The 21,394-nt window shown below is 34.6% G+C and overlaps 2 protein-coding genes across 3 annotated transcripts in view; one reads left to right on the plus strand and one right to left on the minus strand.

The window, feature by feature from the left end:
• The first annotated feature begins 159 nt into the window (after window positions 1-159).
• LOC140051518 (uncharacterized) lies at window positions 160-19,013 on the plus strand. Of its 2 annotated transcripts, none has more exons than XM_072096763.1 (22): window positions 160-353; window positions 720-805; window positions 1,021-1,064; window positions 1,285-1,350; window positions 1,798-1,969; window positions 2,315-2,392; window positions 3,286-3,566; window positions 3,798-3,918; window positions 4,041-4,142; window positions 5,605-5,812; window positions 6,260-6,285; window positions 6,550-7,940; window positions 8,048-8,100; window positions 8,538-8,661; window positions 8,758-8,872; window positions 9,002-9,097; window positions 9,537-9,641; window positions 9,849-9,948; window positions 10,320-10,718; window positions 11,070-11,199; window positions 17,450-17,525; window positions 18,185-19,013. In XM_072096763.1, the coding sequence occupies exons 1-22, from the start codon at window positions 269-271 to the stop codon at window positions 18,212-18,214; spliced, it is 3,888 nt and encodes a 1,295-aa protein (XP_071952864.1). In that variant the 5' UTR covers window positions 160-268; the 3' UTR covers window positions 18,215-19,013. The 2 variants fall into 2 exon arrangements, with proteins under 2 accessions (XP_071952864.1, XP_071952863.1); XM_072096762.1 differs by having other exon boundaries at window positions 163-353; window positions 17,399-17,525.
• The window catches only part of LOC140051520 (sodium/mannose cotransporter SLC5A10-like), a gene marked incomplete at its 5' end in the record, with an annotated part of 10,496 nt that continues 8,103 nt past the window's right edge, over window positions 19,002-21,394 (minus strand). The window contains 5 exons of the mRNA XM_072096764.1: window positions 19,002-19,384; window positions 19,541-19,736; window positions 20,393-20,608; window positions 20,728-20,896; window positions 21,189-21,339. Of these exons, the coding sequence (XP_071952865.1) occupies window positions 19,179-19,384; window positions 19,541-19,736; window positions 20,393-20,608; window positions 20,728-20,896; window positions 21,189-21,339 (938 nt within the window). The remainder of the gene's footprint in view (window positions 19,385-19,540; window positions 19,737-20,392; window positions 20,609-20,727; window positions 20,897-21,188; window positions 21,340-21,394) is intronic.

A 21,394-nucleotide genomic window follows, 5' to 3' on the forward strand; every position in this document is an offset into this window, starting at 1 on the left:
AAAGCTTGCGCTGTTAACGTTTTCTATTCGAATGATTTTCATTTACGTTTACAATTTATCATTCGAATACAAAAAGGACTCAAGGAATCGAATACAACAAATGTGTGCACTTGGTGTGCTTATTAAATTAAAAGTTTTTGACCGATGAGGGCGTTATCAATGGTGAAATAAAATCCGAAAAAAGCACATTTTTTTTACAAGTGTTGGAAGAGCGAGAAGGACTTGGGCCAAAGTCTTCTAAATATCGCGCTAAGTTTAACAGGTAAAAATGGCAGAAGATACTAAATGTGCACGGTGCATAACACAAATGGCGGTTATCGATTGTGTGAATTGTGCTGGTGGACAAGAAATAGGTTAGATAACTTTTTATACAGTTGATTTTTTATACATTTGTTGAGCCTCGTATGTATCGCAGGAGGAGGCGAGGCCATGCTGCATGCCTTTCTCTCCTTGACACAACAATCAACATGGATGACATTCCATACAGTGTTACTGTAATTCACCTGTTGCAGCATGTGTCATTATATTTGTGGGTAAGCCTAGGTGATATGATAAATGCTTGTTGGAGGAAGATCATAACATTTCCTCGATGTCCAGCTTAGCAATGTAGGCGCAATGTACTGATTGTGCTTGTGTAGGACCACAGTGTAGTGTGAGGGAGAGATGTTGATTTATTACCATGATGACAGTATGTTTCTGTTCTTGTTAAATATTTGTAGGTGCCTTACCACTTTGTGAGGAATGCAACAAACTAATTCATCAGGGATTTCTTCAGAACCACAATGTCAGATCTATTGCCTTCAAGGTAAAATTCAGTCATTGACCAGTCAGTATTTTCCTAAACTTTTATTCAACAAAAAAAAAGAATGTCAGCATCACATGTTATCATCAGTATTTTGTTATTTAATTAATTAAACCACTGTATAACATTTTTATTTAAGGTTATTGATTATTCTATAATGTGTGTATTTCTGTTATTCATTCTCTGTTTATTAATTAAAAATTATTTGATATTCACAGAAGTCAATATGCAAATTATCAGATCAGCTAAAACACTTTAAGTTGTAAGTTTGATATTGCATAACATTTTTTCCTTCTTTGTTATAAAGTTAGTTGTGAGAAAGAGTATAATGCTAGTTATTTCTAATCAATTTCTGTTACAATACTAATAAAGTACATCAAATTCAGAAAAAGTGACGACGTCATTATAATATTCCAAATGTTTGTTTTGAATGGTTCATAGATTATATTGTTTTTACTCACATTGTCATCATTTTCTTTCAGGGATAAGGATTACCTACAAGCAAGTCTATACGAGATGAAATTCATTAGGACAGATATTTCCGAACTGTAAGGTTTCATTTAGAGTTTCTTTTTAATGGGATACAATGTTAATACAGTACTAATACTACAGCCAACCCTTTTCAGGAGACTCCCATATTAATGGAACAGTTTGTTGGGATCTTGAAGTCCACTTTATCAGGATTCTACTTTTCATTGGAGGTCTATTTCTTGTTTCACTTCAACTAACCTTAAGCTCTGTCAAAGCTCTATCAAAACTTTATGTGACATAGATATGGTATTGATATGACAGCATCATGTCCATATATGGGCACATCACATTGTTTGTCACATAAATATGATAGTGTAGACAGAGCTTTAGTTTTTTAAGGCTAATTTGTGATCAATCCCCAATTGTGCTTTAAATGTAGTAGGCTAAAGGTAAATTTTCTACCTCTATTTGATTATATTTTTGACGTAATTGATGAACATTTTTTTCTCATATGCTATTGTCAGAGAGGAATCCAAAGTTCTGCAGATTCACAAGGTCATTACAGAAGCTCATCAGTCTCTCAAGAGTTTTGAAGAGAGTCTTGCAAAGCAGGTTAAAGATGCTGCCAAAGAAAAAGTGTCAAGCTATGCAGCTTGTGAAGAAGCTATAAACAATTTAATGAAACAACATGATCAGGTTGGTTATGACTGGCTTTTAACATCTTTTGTTTTACCATAAATATTTAATGTATTTATTTTAGATAATCATTAATGTAATCTTGTTTGTGAGTATGTACTGTACTTAACATTCAAAATATTAAACTAAATATACAAATACTCAATGAGAAATTTCTTAATCAAAAGCCAAATGTATTGGTAATGTTTCAGGCTGGTCTAGAGCTAAATTTTTCCACACAGAAATGCCAAAAATTAAACATTTTGTGATAATTGAATGTAATGTCAACTTATGGTAAATATCTCAATTTCATCATATCAATACATTTTAATTTTTGTTTTTTTTCATTATTTTATTTTTTTATAGATCACTGAGAATGTAACTGCAGCTCTGAAAGATGAAGGTGCCTTGACTGACTCCATAGTCAACGAATTTAAAGAAAAGGTATTCCTATTTATTAGTCTGAAGACATAACTGCTTAAGCTTAAGAGAATATATAATGTGGCAACCTTCAAACAACGACAAAGAAAATAAAACATATAATAATGACTATACATATACAGTTAAACCCTCCATTAGAACACCCCATTAAATGGTTACCCCTATTAAAGGTACACTTTCCTGGAAGAAACAACAGAGATTTTATGTTTTAACACTGCCAACCTCTATTCAGGGGACACTTTTTTGTGAAACAGAACAGACTGGGCAACATATGTTTTAACACTGCCAACCTCTATTCAGGGGACACTTTTTTGTGAAACAGAACAGACTGGGCAACATATGTTTTAACACTGCCAACCTCTATTCAGGGGACACTTTTTTGTGAAACAGAACAGACTGGGCAACATATGTTTTAACACTGCCAACCTCTATTCAGGGGACACTTTTTTGTGAAACAGAACAGACTGGGCAACATATGTTTTAACACTGCCAACCTCTATTCAGGGGACACTTTTTTGTGAAACAGAACAGACTGGGCAACATATGTTTTAACACTGCCAACCTCTATTCAGGGGACACTTTTTTGTGAAACAGAACAGACTGGGCAACATATGTTTTAACACTGCCAACCTCTATTCAGGGGACACTTTTTTGTGAAACAGAACAGACTGGGCAACATATGTTTTAACATTTATACGGTCAATCTCTATTTAGGGGACGCCCCTATTTAGAGGATACTTACTGGTGAAACAAACGATAGGGCAACATAAGTTTTAACAGTACGACCAAACTTTATTTAGAGGACACCACTATTAATGATAAACTTGTTGGATCCCATTTTCCAGATTTTTTTTTCTGTAGTATAATTTATATAATCGTGTGTTTCTGGCTTACAGATGAGAAAGTTTGATGTTAAGCAGTTCCACCAAAAGTACATGACTACATCACTGCCTTTCACCTGTAAGTTAGCACTACCTATAGACTTTGCTAGCAGTATCAGTCTGTTAAAAGATGATAGCAAACCTCCCATAGATGACCAACCAGCTGTTGAACAGCCTGGAGATAAGCTGTCGATGTTTGTCGAAAGTCGCATGGATGGTCGTAGCGTTTTCTGGTGCAGCAGGGATTTCTCTCCAGAAATGACTCGGAAACTAGATGATATGGCAAGAAAAATAAGGTATTAATCTTGCATCATCTTATTACTTATTAACCATAAGTTAACATTTTAATTTAAAAAAATGTTTATCAATTTTTCGGCTTCTAATTTAAAAAAGGTTCTGATATATCTTTTGAAGTTGGTTTTATTTTTTTGTATTTGACTATTCTTTTAAAAAATAAATTGTTGCAAACAATTTAGTTCAGTCCAATTTTCAGATTGTCACTGTATTATTTTGAATATTATTTACAGGGAGGACCTTCTGTTGAATTCAACCAATGAAATTGTTATTCAGGAAGGGTTGTGGTGTATTGCACGCTATGAAGACAACAGATGGTATCGTGCTAAGGTGGAAAAAACAAAAATGGATAAAGTAAATTCACTTTTCATCAATTGGTTTGTTATAATCGCTACCCTTTGTACAAATGAATTTTACACACAAAATTACATAAATACCATTTTAAAGATTTATTTTCCAACATATATATTTTATAGAACACTGCAGTTGTACGCTGGTTGGACTATGCACATAACAGTGAAGTGCCATTTACAAGTATTAAAGAGTTGAAGAAAGAATTTCAGATCATTCCAATACAGGTATGTTTCACCAACATTTCGTAAATAACATAAAACACAAGTGCTTTACACATAAACAATGATAGACATCATATCATAAAGTAACCAAAAAAAATGGCATAAATTGATGACACAGAAGAACCATGTTTACTGCTCTGTTATGTTAAACACTTTCATTAAAGCATAATTTAAGAAATAAAGAAGAAAAGTTATCTGCGACTTTAGTCAAACAAGGTTCTGTAAAAAGCTGCATTAAAGCTCCCAAGTGAAAGCTCGCAGAAGATGAGTGAAAAGGGCATCAATATATTTTATTTAATGTCTTTAGGTGCGTGTGACCAAAGATAGTAATTTATATAGGTAGTAAATTAATCACTGTCCTATCGGATAGTTGGTAATCCCTTGATACAAGGGTCTATTTTGTGAACCAGTTCACCAGGGTAACTCCCTACTCGTCTCGAATGATGAACTGGGTTTTTTAAAGTGCACACAGGAAAATTACAGTAGTTACATAGTCCTTATCCGAGATTACTTCCAGATTATTATTGGCTCTCTTTAGGTACAGTAAAGGACACGCCGGCTTAACCGTTCGGCCATTTGACTCTTGTTACGACTTTAATACAAATTTTATTTAACCATGCTGTCAGTCTTTTTTCAAACTTCCTTGTAAATTGTTTATTTTATTTTATTCATTTCGGCAATAAACATAAAATAATAATTACAAAAAAAAACACAAAAAAACATAGAAATATATATATATATATATATGAAAAACAAGACACGAGGCCGAGGAAAGACAAAAGCATTAAACAAAACGCTCTCACCGGTAAGGTGTGTCTCTCCAACACATAAATAACAAATAACATGAATATATACTAATATAGTAGACATATCATTTCATTTAAAAATTTAAAAAGTTTCTCTCCGACATTTAAAATATAGCTTTAGAGATAATTTAAAATTAATAAAAGAACCATTAACAAAAATATCGCGAATCTCATTGGGTATGGAATTCCAAGTTCTAGTGAATCTGGTCGGGATGCAACATTTTGACATATCATTACTGGAGCGAAGATGCTTGAAAGTGAGAGTATCATGACAATTATTAACTATGAGTAAATTATAAATAATAGATCTTTGATGATAAAGTAAAACATTGCAAACAAATAGAACAGTATAACAATCTCTAATAGCGATTGTGGATGGGATATCAAGAGTGTCTAGTCTCCCCTCATATGACTGTTCCTGACGACGTTGATGTAAGATCAACCGGGTGGCCCGTCTCTGGATTTGCTCAATCATTTGAATTTGACATATGCGATAAGGGTACCACACCTCGCAACAGTACTGTATATGAGGGAGGACTAGACACTGGTATAATTTTAAAAGAACGGGTGTAGAACAACCACCAGCAATTGCTCTAACAAGTTTCATCATTTCAACTTTAGCTGTTATCCGAATTATAATGTGCACTTCTCTTTATCAGGCTGTGAAGTGCTGTCTTTTTGACGATCTTACAGAGGACTTGCCTTACGATGTTCGCTGGAATTTCACTGGTGTAACTAAAGATAAAACATTGGATTGTACAGTTCTAAAAGTCAACCAGAATGATGGAGAAGTTCCGACTTTGCTAGTTGATCTTATTTTGAGAGAAGATCCCGGTATTGATGTAAAGGAACGGTTGAAGAATAAGAGTAAGACATTCACAATTGCACAATCATTTCTTTTTCTTCAGTTCTTGCAAAATTTTTTTGAATAATAATGTTTTTTTATATAATAATAACATTTTTTATGTATGTTTTAGTTTTATAGATTAATTTAGTTGTGAAATGCATTTTGGTTAAATAGTTTTATTCTTTTAACTTCATTTTTTTAAATTTATTTTTTCCTTGTTCAGAAATGCTTGTTTGTTTTGGTTGTTTTGTGGGTGTTGGTTTTTTTTTTCTTTTACATGCTTAGTGATCCAATCCATGTTGCCAACTAATTCTTATATAAAAGAAATGTTTAGGTTATTGTTTAATTTAAAAACTTAATACTGAGCAGTTGTTATATAATTATATAATACTGATTATTTCTTGTCATATTTAATGACAGTATGTTTGTCTCTTTATTTATTTATATATTTATATTTTTTTTTATAGTAATTGAGGTTGATAACAAGAAAAAGGTAAGAAACTGAAATGTCCATATTATGACATATAATTGGCTGGTCTTGTTGTGAACAAGAGTGTGACTAAATAAATAAATACAAACAAAATATAACCATATGAATGTGTGGCCAATCTGCAGTGCTATCTGGCATATGATAAACTGTCATGACCAATTTGCATATTGAAAATAAGAGATGCTTATATCAAAGTCAGTATCTTGTGATTTCTATTAATGTCAAGTTTGGATATTTTTTTTAACATATTTCATATTTATTTTATAGGATCCAATATCATGTAGAGATTTCCGATTATTACAGCAAGAAGCAGGAGATCGCTCTAAACCGTCAACACCTGAACCTCACGATGACAATAGACTCTCAAAACAAACAACACAAGAAGGTACTGATGAACTTGCTGGAGCTGGGAAACAAAATAAAAAGAAAGTTTCTAAGGGACAAGAAGAAAAACCTAAGAAGGGATCAAGAAGATCATCTCCACAACTTTTTCAGGAAACCGAAAATAAGGACATTGAAAATCCTAAAAGAGCTAAGAAGAGCGATAAAACAAAAAAGAGCAAAAAAGAAAAGAAAGGTCTTGAAGAAAATATGCAGAAAAATGAAGGACGAAAAAGTGCTACTGATGAGATCCTCAATAAACCTGAACAACACAAAGACAGAGAGAGAGCCTCACCTCAACCTTCTGCTTGGTCTGATAAGAGAGAGAAAGATGGAGGAAGAATCTCACCTCATCTTTCTGCTTGGCCTGATAAGAGAGAGAAAGATGGAGGAAGAACCTCACCTCATCTTTCTGCTTGGCCTGATAAGAGAGAGAAAGATAAAGAAAGAGCCTCACCTTCTTGGCCTGAAAAGAAAGAGAAAGATAAAGAGAGAGCCTCACCTCAAATTCATGCTTGGCCTGATAAGAGAGAGAAAGAGAGAAGCTCACATCAGATGCCTGCTTGGCCCGATAAAAGAGAGAATTCTGCTGAAGACAATGCCAACATGAATCCAAATGCAAACATTTTTGTACCAAGAAACTCCCCACCCGAAAACTCTTCTCATGAAAGGAAAACTAGAGCATTGCATGCACCCGAGAGTCACTTTCGACCAGTAAACCCACCTTCATTTGCAGATGTCTTGAAAAACAAGCAGCGACCAAACAGCGTCGCTGTTTATGCCAAATATCCTGATGGGTTTGACAGAGGAGCGAGTGATACTGGTATCTGGTTCAGCCCAAAAAAGGATGGTAACTGTGACATGCAATACTATCATCCTCAAGTACAGCAGGGGATTACTGACATTAACCATCAACTTCAGCCATGCCATCCTGATGAGCTGAAAACTGACACGCTATTAACACTCTTTGGTGATGGCTCAAAGCATCAATCTCAAAGAGAGGAAAGTGGACAAGTGGAGCCGATGGTGGTTGCAGAAAGAGAGTTCTGCAAGTTCGCTAATCCTGACTGTTTTCCTAAACAGCAAAACTTTTCAAAATCTACTCTTGAAGCATTCGATGTGGCAGATTCGCTTTGTGAATCAGGAATACTTATTGGAGAACAGGATAGCGGTGGTGTTCTCAAGAACATTGGAGGACAACTGATGTCAAAGGTGAAGTTGCCATCAGACTTCAGAGGAGGTCATAAAAGTGATACTGCGAACGAACCTCAATTCAGGTATAACTCGATATAGGTATTTTCGTTTTTAGCCGAAATAGAATAATTGTCTAGCAGTAAATTGATCTTCTCAAATACGGTTCTGATAAATTTATTTTTTTTTTTAGTATTCTGAAGAAAACTGGAAGACAATCTCCAGTAGATATTAACACCAAAATTGGTAAGAACTTGTGATTTAAAATAAAAAAGAAAGCAGAGAAATGTATAATTTGTTTCATCTGTATCTGTTATGCTCAGATAGACATTCACTTTTTTTTCCTATCCAGGTGGTTTTTGTTCTGCCAACCGGTCTTATTATTAGCATATGTTGTGTCCACTTGTATTTTTTTCTTATTTGATTTTATGATTTTACTTCTTTTTTTCTATATGTCTGTTCATTTAATGTTCATGTTTATAATTATATTAATAATGTTTGTTTTCTTTTGCTGCTCCTAATATACAAATTGTGTTTTCCTTTTAGTTTTAACAATTTGTAAAGGAAAGAAATCTTTTGTTTATATTATTTCAACATTGTATTATGTTCATCAAGCTTGTCTAGTTTTCCCTTTCATTACATCAAATAAATGTAAAATTGTATACATGTTTGTTATGATTTAGTTGCTGGAACAATTGTCGATGTAGAAGTTGTTACCGATCTAAAAGCAGATGGTACATTTTGGGCTGTTATGGTTCGCAATGAGAAACAGCAAGCAAAGTACATTGCTATGTTGAATGAATTAAGGTTAGTAATAACCCTTTTTATTCATGCTTTTTAATTACTACCATTTTTATATTCTTTTTTTCTAATCAACATGGCCAAATGTTTTTCTTTACACAGCTTGTCAAGTGATATTTTGTCACCATCTGATATTCATTGTGGTAAGCTTGTTGCTGTAAATACAGAGGAAGGTAAATGGAGTCGAGCCCGTATCATTAAAGTTAATGAAGAATTTGTGAGTACAAATTGTGTTCAGTTATAAAGAGGGAGTGAGCGAGAGAAGGTGTGCCTCGATGATAGAATTGATGACTTGTGCATACCACCACCACCAATAATAACAAGCTGTTTTTTTTTCTGGTTATAGATCCAAGTTAGATTGGTTGACACAGGATTAATAGCTGACGTTTCACATGATCATATCAAATTCCTTGACGGCAAATTTTCAGTTTATCCATTTCAGGTATATTTACACTTATTTTGTAAGCATAATATAACAAGCACATTAAAGTTCAGCATTAGCATTGTGTCTTGAATTGTGTCTATAATAATAATTATAATTGTAACTTTTATTGACCACCATAATAATTTAATAATTTGATTGTGTATGATCAGGAGAGATGCCATTCTTCTGATTATAGGGAGTTTTTATTTTCCGACAACCTAAGACTTGTACATGTGATTGTTGTTATGCCGTCCAGCTTTGTTAAATCAAAAACGTTCCAGTCAAATCCAACTGAATCTAGAATTGATGAAATTGGGTCAAACAACTCAATAATCTCAAAACCAATGTACTGTATTTGAATAGTACCTCCATATGATGTATTGACTCCTAGCTTCAAAAATTTCCCTATTTTAGCCAATTGAATCTTCATTGCACCATATTTTATCATCTTCTTAAGGCAATGGAGTGTACACTTGCAAGAGGAAACATATTGGAGTTTAGTCATCATTCTTCTAAAATTTTTCATGAAAAAGCATTTCGAAAGAAACTTAGAGCCCAAGTGGTGAGTAAAAGACTACTACTACTACTACTACTACTGTAGAACTGCCCTCTTAATACTGGTGTCCCCTGATTAGTGGTTACTCCTGAATAGGTGTGCTGCCTGAATAGCTCCCTGTGTACTCTTAATAGCGGGTGTCCCCTTAATAGCGGTGTCCCCGTCACCATTAAATGAAATTTCAGATTTTTATATATATTATTTTTGATTCAGGATGCTATAGATGGTGTATTTGTTCATGTCACGTTACTTTTACCGAATGAAAATGCACATGAAAACAATCTGAACGTCACAATCTGGTCCTGTGAACTTGGTAAAGTCTTTTTTTTATTGTTTAATTATACAAGCTTCACATTCAGTATCATTATTAATCTTAAAGTAACAACATTAAGATCTTTTAATTGTTATGCTGTTATCTTTGAAAGATTGTAAATTAAAAATACGTTTTAAAATGATCTACCATCTCCTGACCTGGGTCTAGATCTTTCCTATGGTGATGTCACAAACAATAGTAGATTCTGGTGATATTAACTGCACATTATCAACCTGTATTGTTATGTATTGTTATTTACTGGCAGGGCTGTGAAATGCTCCCGTGTATGCCCATTAAAGACCACTGACCCCTCTCGATTTACCCCGAATGATGCCCCCATTACTATTTTATTGAACATTTTTCCTCACAAGAATTAAGGAGGGCTAATCAGCAGGCCCATGAAGATTCTAAAATGTCAGTTGTATCAACCAACAATAATGTACCCATGATGCACCCCATGCAAGGAGGACATGTCAGTGGACAAGTACCAGGAATCATACCTATAGGACCAAACTCTGCTATATCAATGACTGGTGGATCACCCATCAGCACAATGACTGATTTAGCAAACATTTTGCCAGTGCAGAATTCAATGGCCCTGATGATATCCGAGGCTCAGACTAGCCCAGCTATGGTCGGTACAATACCTTCTACAATGCCAATAATACATGGTCTTCAGCAGCCAATGGGATTTCCCTTGATACCATTTATAACCGCAAGTGCTCCTTTTCAAGAGGTGCAACCAACATTGGAAGAAGAAGTTGAACAAGGTACTTACTTGGACATGGATTTTTGCTCATTTAGTCCTTAATTAGTATCAGGCGTTGTCTTTTAAGTGCGAACACTCCTAAACTGCCCTTGAGGAGTGCGATTTACAACACGCTTAAATTTGGTAAACTTCTACACACCAAAATACAAACAGCACACCTACAGCATCCCTGAATGTATTGAGGAGTGCAATTTGTAGCACACCTATACTATTCGAAAGACAAGGCCTGTTGTATCTGCATTTTGTAGCAATATAGCAATTTGTTTGATTTTTGTGGGGTTTTTTTGCAATCAATTTATTTGGATTGCACGGCTTTCATTCGACTTGACCTCGTTTAGAAACTATTTTTTAGAGCAAGACTGGCCCTTGGTCAACAACCAGCTCGATGATAAACAAGCTGAAGAGAAAGTTTCCAATAATGTTGCACACCCTGCACTTGTCGATAAAATAAAGGAACGCAAGATTAGACCCAAGAACTTTGGGTAAGGATTAAACTTTTTCCTCTTGTTTTTAATAAACCCACCTGCATTGTTTTTAATACCTCTGTGTGTATGCCATCTGTAATAAACCCACCTGCATTGTTTTTAATACCTCTGTGTGTATGCCATCTGTAATAAACCCACCTGCATTGTTTTTAATACCTCTGTGTGTATGCCATCTGTAATAAACCCACCTGCATTGTTTTTAATACCTCTGTGTGTATGCCATCTGTAATAAACCCACCTGCATTGTTTTTAATACCTCTGTGTGTATGCCATCTGTAATAAACCCACCTGCATTGTTTTTAATACCTCTGTGTGTATGCCATCTGTAATAAACCCACCTGCATTGTTTTTAATACCTCTGTGTGTATGCCATCTGTAATAAACCCACCTGCATTGTTTTTAATACCTCTGTGTGTATGCCATCTGTAATAAACCCACCTGCATTGTTTTTAATACCTCTGTGTGTATGCCATCTGTAATAAACCCACCTGCATTGTTTTTAATACCTCTGTGTGTATGCCATCTGTAATAAACCCACCTGCATTGTTTTTAATACCTCTGTGTGTATGCCATCTGTAATAAACCCACCTGCATTGTTTTTAATACCTCTGTGTGTATGCCATCTGTAATAAACCCACCTGCATTGTTTTTAATACCTCTGTGTGTATGCCATCTGTAATAAACCCACCTGCATTGTTTTTAATACCTCTGTGTGTATGCCATCTGTAATAAACCCACCTGCATTGTTTTTAATACCTCTGTGTGTATGCCATCTGTAATAAACCCACCTGCATTGTTTTTAATACCTCTGTGTGTATGCCATCTGTAATAAACCCACCTGCATTGTTTTTAATACCTCTGTGTGTATGCCATCTGTAATAAACCCACCTGCATTGTTTTTAATACCTCTGTGTGTATGCCATCTGTAATAAACCCACCTGCATTGTTTTTAATACCTCTGTGTGTATGCCATCTGTAATAAACCCACCTGCATTGTTTTTAATACCTCTGTGTGTATGCCATCTGTAATAAACCCACCTGCATTGTTTTTAATACCTCTGTGTGTATGCCATCTGTAATAAACCCACCTGCATTGTTTTTAATACCTCTGTGTGTATGCCATCTGTAATAAACCCACCTGCATTGTTTTTAATACCTCTGTGTGTATGCCATCTGTAATAAACCCACCTGCATTGTTTTTAATACCTATGTGTGTATGCCATCTGTAATAAACCCACCTGCATTGTTTTTAATACCTCTGTGTGTATGCCATCTGTAATAAACCAACCTGCATTGTTTTTAATACCTCTGTGTGTATGCCATCTGTAATAAACCCACCTGCATTGTTTTTAATACCTCTGTGTGTATGCCATCTGTAATAAACCCACCTGCATTGTTTTTAATACCTCTGTGTGTATGCCATCTGTAATAAACCCACCTGCATTGTTTTTAATACCTCTGTGTGTATGCCATCTGTAATAAACCCACCTGCATTGTTTTTAATACCTCTGTGTGTATGCCATCTGTAATAAACCCACCTGCATTGTTTTTAATACCTCTGTGTGTATGCCATCTGTAATAAACCCACCTGCATTGTTTTTAATACCTCTGTGTGTATGCCATCTGTAATAAACCCACCTGCATTGTTTTTAATACCTCTGTGTGTATGCCATCTGTAATAAACCCACCTGCATTGTTTTTAATACCTCTGTGTGTATGCCATCTGTAATAAACCCACCTGCATTGTTTTTAATACCTCTGTGTGTATGCCATCTGTAATAAACCCACCTGCATTGTTTTTAATACCTCTGTGTGTATGCCATCTGTAATAAACCCACCTGCATTGTTTTTAATACCTCTGTGTGTATGCCATCTGTAATAAACCCACCTGCATTGTTTTTAATACCTCTGTGTGTATGCCATCTGTAATAAACCCACCTGCATTGTTTTTAATACCTCTGTGTGTATGCCATCTGTAATAAACCCACCTGCATTGTTTTTAATACCTCTGTGTGTATGCCATCTGTAATAAACCCACCTGCATTGTTTTTAATACCTCTGTGTGTATGCCATCTGTAATAAACCCACCTGCATTGTTTTTAATACCTCTGTGTGTATGCCATCTGTAATAAACCCACCTGCATTGTTTTTAATACCTCTGTGTGTATGCCATCTGTAATAAACCCACCTGCATTGTTTTTAATACCTCTGTGTGTATGCCATCTGTAATAAACCCACCTGCATTGTTTTTAATACCTCTGTGTGTATGCCATCTGTAATAAACCCACCTGCATTGTTTTTAATACCTCTGTGTGTATGCCATCTGTAATAAACCCACCTGCATTGTTTTTAATACCTCTGTGTGTATGCCATCTGTAATAAACCCACCTGCATTGTTTTTAATACCTCTGTGTGTATGCCATCTGTAATAAACCCACCTGCATTGTTTTTAATACCTCTGTGTGTATGCCATCTGTAATAAACCCACCTGCATTGTTTTTAATACCTCTGTGTGTATGCCATCTGTAATAAACCCACCTGCATTGTTTTTAATACCTCTGTGTGTATGCCATCTGTAATAAACCCACCTGCATTGTTTTTAATACCTCTGTGTGTATGCCATCTGTAATAAACCCACCTGCATTGTTTTTAATACCTCTGTGTGTATGCCATCTGTAATAAACCCACCTGCATTGTTTTTAATACCTCTGTGTGTATGCCATCTGTAATAAACCCACCTGCATTGTTTTTAATACCTCTGTGTGTATGCCATCTGTAATAAACCCACCTGCATTGTTTTTAATACCTCTGTGTGTATGCCATCTGTAATAAACCCACCTGCATGGTTTTTAATACCTCTGTGTGTATGCCATCTGTAATAAACCCACCTGCATTGTTTTTAATACCTCTGTGTGTATGCCATCTGTAATAAACCCACCTGCATTGTTTTTAATACCTCTGTGTGTATGCCATCTGTAATAAACCCACCTGCATTGTTTTTAATACCTCTGTGTGTATGCCATCTGTAATAAACCCACCTGCATTGTTTTTAATACCTCTGTGTGTATGCCATCTGTAATAAACCCACCTGCATTGTTTTTAATACCTCTGTGTGTATGCCATCTGTAATAAACCCACCTGCATTGTTTTTAATACCTCTGTGTGTATGCCATCTGTAATAAACCCACCTGCATTGTTTTTAATACCTCTGTGTGTATGCCATCTGTAATAAACCCACCTGCATTGTTTTTAATACCTCTGTGTGTATGCCATCTGTAATAAACCCACCTGTATTGTTTTTAATACCTCTGTGTGTATGCCATCTGTAATAAACCCACCTGCATTGTTTTTAATACCTCTGTGTGTATGCCATCTGTAATAAACCCACCTGCATTGTTTTTAATACCTCTGTGTGTATGCCATCTGTAATAAACCCACCTGCATTGTTTTTAATACCTCTGTGTGTATGCCATCTGTAATAAACCCACCTGCATTGTTTTTAATACCTCTGTGTGTATGCCATCTGTAATAAACCCACCTGCATTGTTTTTAATACCTCTGTGTGTATGCCATCTGTAATAAACCCACCTGCATTGTTTTTAATACCTCTGTGTGTATGCCATCTGTAATAAACCCACCTGCATTGTTTTTAATACCTCTGTGTGTATGCCATCTGTAATAAACCCACCTGCATTGTTTTTAATACCTCTGTGTGTATGCCATCTGTAATAAACCCACCTGCATTGTTTTTAATACCTCTGTGTGTATGCCATCTGTAATAAACCCACCTGCATTGTTTTTAATACCTCTGTGTGTATGCCATCTGTAATAAACCCACCTGCATTGTTTTTAATACCTCTGTGTGTATGCCATCTGTAATAAACCCACCTGCATTGTTTTTAATACCTCTGTGTGTATGCCATCTGTAATAAACCCACCTGCATTGTTTTTAATACCTCTGTGTGTATGCCATCTGTAATAAACCCACCTGCATTGTTTTTAATACCTCTGTGTGTATGCCATCTGTAATAAACCCACCTGCATTGTTTTTAATACCTCTGTGTGTATGCCATCTGTAATAAACCCACCTGCATTGTTTTTAATACCTCTGTGTGTATGCCATCTGTAATAAACCCACCTGCATTGTTTTTAATACCTCTGTGTGTATGCCATCTGTAATAAACCCACCTGCATTGTTTTTAATACCTCTGTGTGTATGCCATCTGTAATAAACCCACCTGCATTGTTTTTAATACCTCTGTGTGTATGCCATCTGTAATAAACCCACCTGCATTGTTTTTAATACCTCTGTGTGTATGCCATCTGTAATAAACCCACCTGCATTGTTTTTAATACCTCTGTGTGTATGCCATCTGTAATAAACCCACCTGCATTGTTTTTAATACCTCTGTGTGTATGCCATCTGTAATAAACCCACCTGCATTGTTTTTAATACCTCTGTGTGTATGCCATCTGTAATAAACCCACCTGCATTGTTTTTAATACCTCTGTGTGTATGCCATCTGTAATAAACCCACCTGCATTGTTTTTAATACCTCTGTGTGTATGCCATCTGTAATAAACCCACCTGCATTGTTTTTAATACCTCTGTGTGTATGCCATCTGTAATAAACCCACCTGCATTGTTTTTAATACCTCTGTGTGTATGCCATCTGTAATAAACCCACCTGCATTGTTTTTAATACCTCTGTGTGTATGCCATCTGTAATAAACCCACCTGCATTGTTTTTAATACCTCTGTGTGTATGCCATCTGTAATAAACCCACCTGCATTGTTTTTAATACCTCTGTGTGTATGCCATCTGTAATAAACCCACCTGCATTGTTTTTAATACCTCTGTGTGTATGCCATCTGTAATAAACCCACCTGCATTGTTTTTAATACCTCTGTGTGTATGCCATCTGTAATAAACCCACCTGCATTGTTTTTAATACCTCTGTGTGTATGCCATCTGTAATAAACCCACCTGCATTGTTTTTAATACCTCTGTGTGTATGCCATCTGTAATAAACCCACCTGCATTGTTTTTAATACCTCTGTGTGTATGCCATCTGTAATAAACCCACCTGCATTGTTTTTAATACCTCTGTGTGTATGCCATCTGTAATAAACCCACCTGCATTGTTTTTAATACCTCTGTGTGTATGCCATCTGTAATAAACCCACCTGCATTGTTTTTAATACCTCTGTGTGTATGCCATCTGTAATAAACCCACCTGCATTGTTTTTAATACCTCTGTGTGTATGCCATCTGTAATAAACCCACCTGCATTGTTTTTAATACCTCTGTGTGTATGCCATCTGTAATAAACCCACCTGCATTGTTTTTAATACCTCTGTGTGTATGCCATCTGTAATAAACCCACCTGCATTGTTTTTAATACCTCTGTGTGTATGCCATCTGTAATAAACCCACCTGCATTGTTTTTAATACCTCTGTGTGTATGCCATCTGTAATAAACCCACCTGCATTGTTTTTAATACCTCTGTGTGTATGCCATCTGTAATAAACCCACCTGCATTGTTTTTAATACCTCTGTGTGTATGCCATCTGTAATAAACCCACCTGCATTGTTTTTAATACCTCTGTGTGTATGCCATCTGTAATAAACCCACCTGCATTGTTTTTAATACCTCTGTGTGTATGCCATCTGTAATAAACCCACCTGCATTGTTTTTAATACCTCTGTGTGTATGCCATCTGTAATAAACCCACCTGCATTGTTTTTAATACCTCTGTGTGTATGCCATCTGTAATAAACCCACCTGCATTGTTTTTAATACCTCTGTGTGTATGCCATCTGTAATAAACCCACCTGCATTGTTTTTAATACCTCTGTGTGTATGCCATCTGTAATAAACCCACCTGCATTGTTTTTAATACCTCTGTGTGTATGCTATCTGTAATAAACCCACCTGCATTATGATATTTAATTGTGTGTACAATATCAACCTGTATTTATACTATATCAAAATTAGTCAATCTACAATATCCACCTGTATATGTGATATCACCACCTGTATGTGTGATATCACCACCACCTGTATGTGTGATATCACCACCACCTGTAGGTGTGATATCACCACCTGTATGCAGAGATCAGTGCTTTTTATTTATAGTGTGATTTCTGACATTTGAAAATGTACAAATATTGTTTATTTTGTATATATTAGTCATTATAACAGGTCAAATGATCATCGTTCATTTTATGGTGGTAATTTCAGCCAAGTAAGATGCTACAATTGTTATGAATTAGGTCACATGGCCAACTACTGCCCAAAATGTCCACAACGCAACAAGGTAAGATTGGAATAAAAATTTGGTATTTCTTAAAGTAAAATGGAAGTTTTATTTTATGTATATTTATGGCGATCCTGTATTGGTATTTTCCTTGATACACTCTTGGATCTTGAATACAAAATAAATAAATTAAAATAACAAATTTAACTACATACTGAACATTTTGAATGAAATTCTGATTAAAAAATTTCAACAGGTAGTTGGTATTATGCTTTATAAAGATCTGTCTTCACTATCAAACTAGTTTGACAAAAAAAGTGTGATGTGCACATATTATGGTAGTGATATTCCCAAATATGGTAGTGATATGACATCATCATGTTCATATGGGTACATCACATTTTTGTTGTCACAGAAAGTTTGAAAGTGTAGACAGAGCTTAAGATTTATGTAACAAAATGTCCAGATGTTATTAATATTTACACAATTGCTGCTGAAGGTGGAATATATCATGCAAATGCATTGTCACTGTTAATCTTATGGCAGTGATTCCTGGGTGATAGTTAGGCTACAGTATGTGAATGATCAGAGAGAAAAGCATATTTCTATATTTCTTTTTCTTAATCCTCATAAAAAAATCTATATTTGATTCTGAACATGAACAGAATTGGCTCCTAATGTGATATATAACATTTTATTAAATTTAATTTTTTTATCAGGTTTTTTCAAGAGACCCTCGAAAGAAATGAAGAAAGCAAAAGAAGGAATATTTCTCGACAACCAAAGTTGGATGGTTTATGTTTGATTTATTCTTCAAAGGAGCAATTGTTAGAAGTAGTTTTTGTTACTTAATATGTTTACATGTGATATTCTGTATCTCTTTGCATCAACTTGTGTACGTACCATTATCACAGCATGGAGTAGTAGTGGCTTGGTTTATTATCAGTTCATCATATGTTAACATGTTGTGTATGTGTAAGTCCATGTATTAATTAGTTTAAATACTTCAGTAAGCATCTGTTATGACCTACTACTTCCCGATCTCTTTTTCTACACACATTTAATATAGAGTTGTTTAATGTTTAGTATAGAAGTTGCACTCCCTATGTTTGTTTAACTTTAGACATTTTTATAAAGCTAAACTTACTACTATACTTATAGAGTACAGATAAAGAAAAACCATTGATAGGAAAATATTTGTTGAAACAGTATCTGTTTCATAATGAACATGTTCAATTGAAAAATTCTAGAATTATGTTAAGAATTTTGAAAGGTTTTCATTTATTATGAGCAGTGTTAGAAATAAGTATACTATTTTCAGAAGTCAAACAAGATGTTGTTTACATACACGGAACACACTTTTAATTGATCATACAATTTCATTTCAAATTTATTTTTTCATGTATTTTCTATATATCAATACGGTTCGGAACATCATTCACTCACAAGTTAGCAAAAGATAAATATTACTATGCATTTAGTTTAGTATATATACCGTAAAGGAAGCATTTCAAGTTATTTAAAAAGTGTTTTTTTTATTAAATAAAACCAGCGTTTTTCACCCAAAAAGTAAATGTTGCCGAGGTTTTGTTTGTTATTATTAACTTTACTAGCCATTCGTTTCAATATTGATAGCGCCAATGTTTGGTGGCAACGGTAGGCAGGGTAGATAATACAACAAATTTCAAAACCATATAAAAAATTTTTTTAAGATTAACCATAATAAGCGTAGAAGAATATTCCACAAGCAATCAAAATAACCAGGTTCACATTCAGAATGCGAATCCATTTAGGTTTCTCATACAGTGAGACTTGCATATCTTGATTACGGTTTCCATGTGATACACGAGGCTTGTTTGTGTTCAAAGTTCTCAGTGGGAATCCGCATACAACTAAAAACAACCAAGATCCTATGGAATCTGTAAACGGAAAATGGTACAGTCAGTATCAAATTCGGGTACAAATAACCGGGTCTGTTATGTAATACCGATTTCAATAGGAATAAATATTGAGAAACCAACTACAGGTAGTTATTAAATGCCGTTTTTTAAATCTTATTTTAATAGTTAACTTACACATTACACCCCGATTTTTGGTTGCCGTGTTCTTCCCATTTGAATCAATACTCTTTTTTTGTTCCTCGGATTTCATCTCCTCTATATCTTGGTTTTCTTTAAACGCGCCATTTTCAGTCACTTCCGTATTTGTTTTGCCATTTGTATCATCACCATTATAGTTCAAGTGTTTTGTCCAAAAGGTCAAACCATTTAACTGTTGGAAGAATGCCTAATTAGTTAATATTGTATTTTCAAGATTATACAGGTATAAATAAATAATTTACATTGCAAAATGAGAGAATACAATTTGCCGGTACCCATTCCATAATAATTATTACTTATTAATTTTACAAATTTAAATAAAATGTAAAAAGTAAATCAATATTTTGTTTTCATCTCGACATGTTTTATTTTCCAATATACATACCAAACTTACTCATTAAATATAATAATTTTTTATTCATTTAGTCGAACATACGCAATTTTTGAGAATTAAGATCTATCTTTCTAACATTATTAGTGTTACAGGAGTAAAAGTAAAAACAAACAAAAAACCCACCCACTTTTTAATTCCATTTTGATGTTTAAATAATGAATGTGCCTACTCTGTCACGGATACAAATAAAGTGCGTAAATAGTTCACTTGGTTATATATTTTTTCCAATAAACTGTAATAAAGTCAACGTACATTTCATTTTCAAATGGTAAGAATATGCCGATAACTAACACTGACGCTGGTTTTTTATGACATCAACAGTATTAAAAAAGATTTGTGTAATAAAACGTTTTTGGAATGGAAAGAATATGTCCATGAGTTTCAAGATATTCTCCTAAAACATCCAGTATGTGTATAATATTCAATATACGTACTTTGTTTAGTGGAATAGGCTTTGTAAACAGACTAACAATCACAGTAACCAACACCGTAGATCCAAACAGAAAACAAGCAAAGTGTAAATAATGGAAATTCTTGATAAGTTTTGGCCGATCATCCGTTTCAGTACAAGATGGTGGTGTGGAGGTAAAATCCAATACCAGTCGAATAAATCCAAAAACTAGCGCAGACATAAGACCCCAAAATGCACCCTGTTTTAAATAAATCCATAGCAATGAAACATTGGATATTAAACAAAAGATAATAATGCTTTTAAAATTTATCCTTCAGTAATATCCAACAATAATGGTAGTATTAATATCCGTTTTACCTGTTCGTTTGCTCGTGTCCAAAATACAGCAATCAAAAACGTTGCAAAAAGTGGCGGGGCAAAGTAAGACACCATAGATTGGACATAAACAAACAGCTCACCAGTTCCATATTTTTCAACCACCGGCAACCACAATATGCTCACAATCACAAGTACTACAGTACTAACCCTAGAAAGAATGCATTGAGGAAAGATTCGCAACTTATAAACACCAAATATAAGATATAATTTCATAGTAAATTTTCCTTTGTGTTTTATTTCTAATGTTTTGTTATACGGTTATTATTGTTTTTTAGAAACGGATGTAACAATAAGTTTTCTTTCTCATTATTTGGGTGGGGTTTTTTCGATATAAATTTTTGCAATTCTTATTCCTATACAAATAAAATATCCAGTTTAGTAACAGCAGTAAATTACCTTTTACAAAATATTAAAACTTATTATAGAGAATATTTTATTACCGGCCTACAATCATCAATTCCGCTTCTGATGCTTTACTTCTAATCCTAGGCCAGATGTCAATGGTGAAAATTGTACTAGCACTGTTGAAAATTGAAGTCAATGAACTCATAAGAGCGGCTATCATGGCTGCCATCATTAGTCCCCTTAGGCCTGTTGTAGACAAATGCATTAAAACAATTTTTATTCTGTTTGAAAGAAATGCGTG

The sequence above is a fragment of the Antedon mediterranea genome, chromosome 6, assembly GCF_964355755.1.
Source record: "Antedon mediterranea chromosome 6, ecAntMedi1.1, whole genome shotgun sequence".
NCBI lineage: Eukaryota > Metazoa > Echinodermata > Crinoidea > Comatulida > Antedonidae > Antedon > Antedon mediterranea.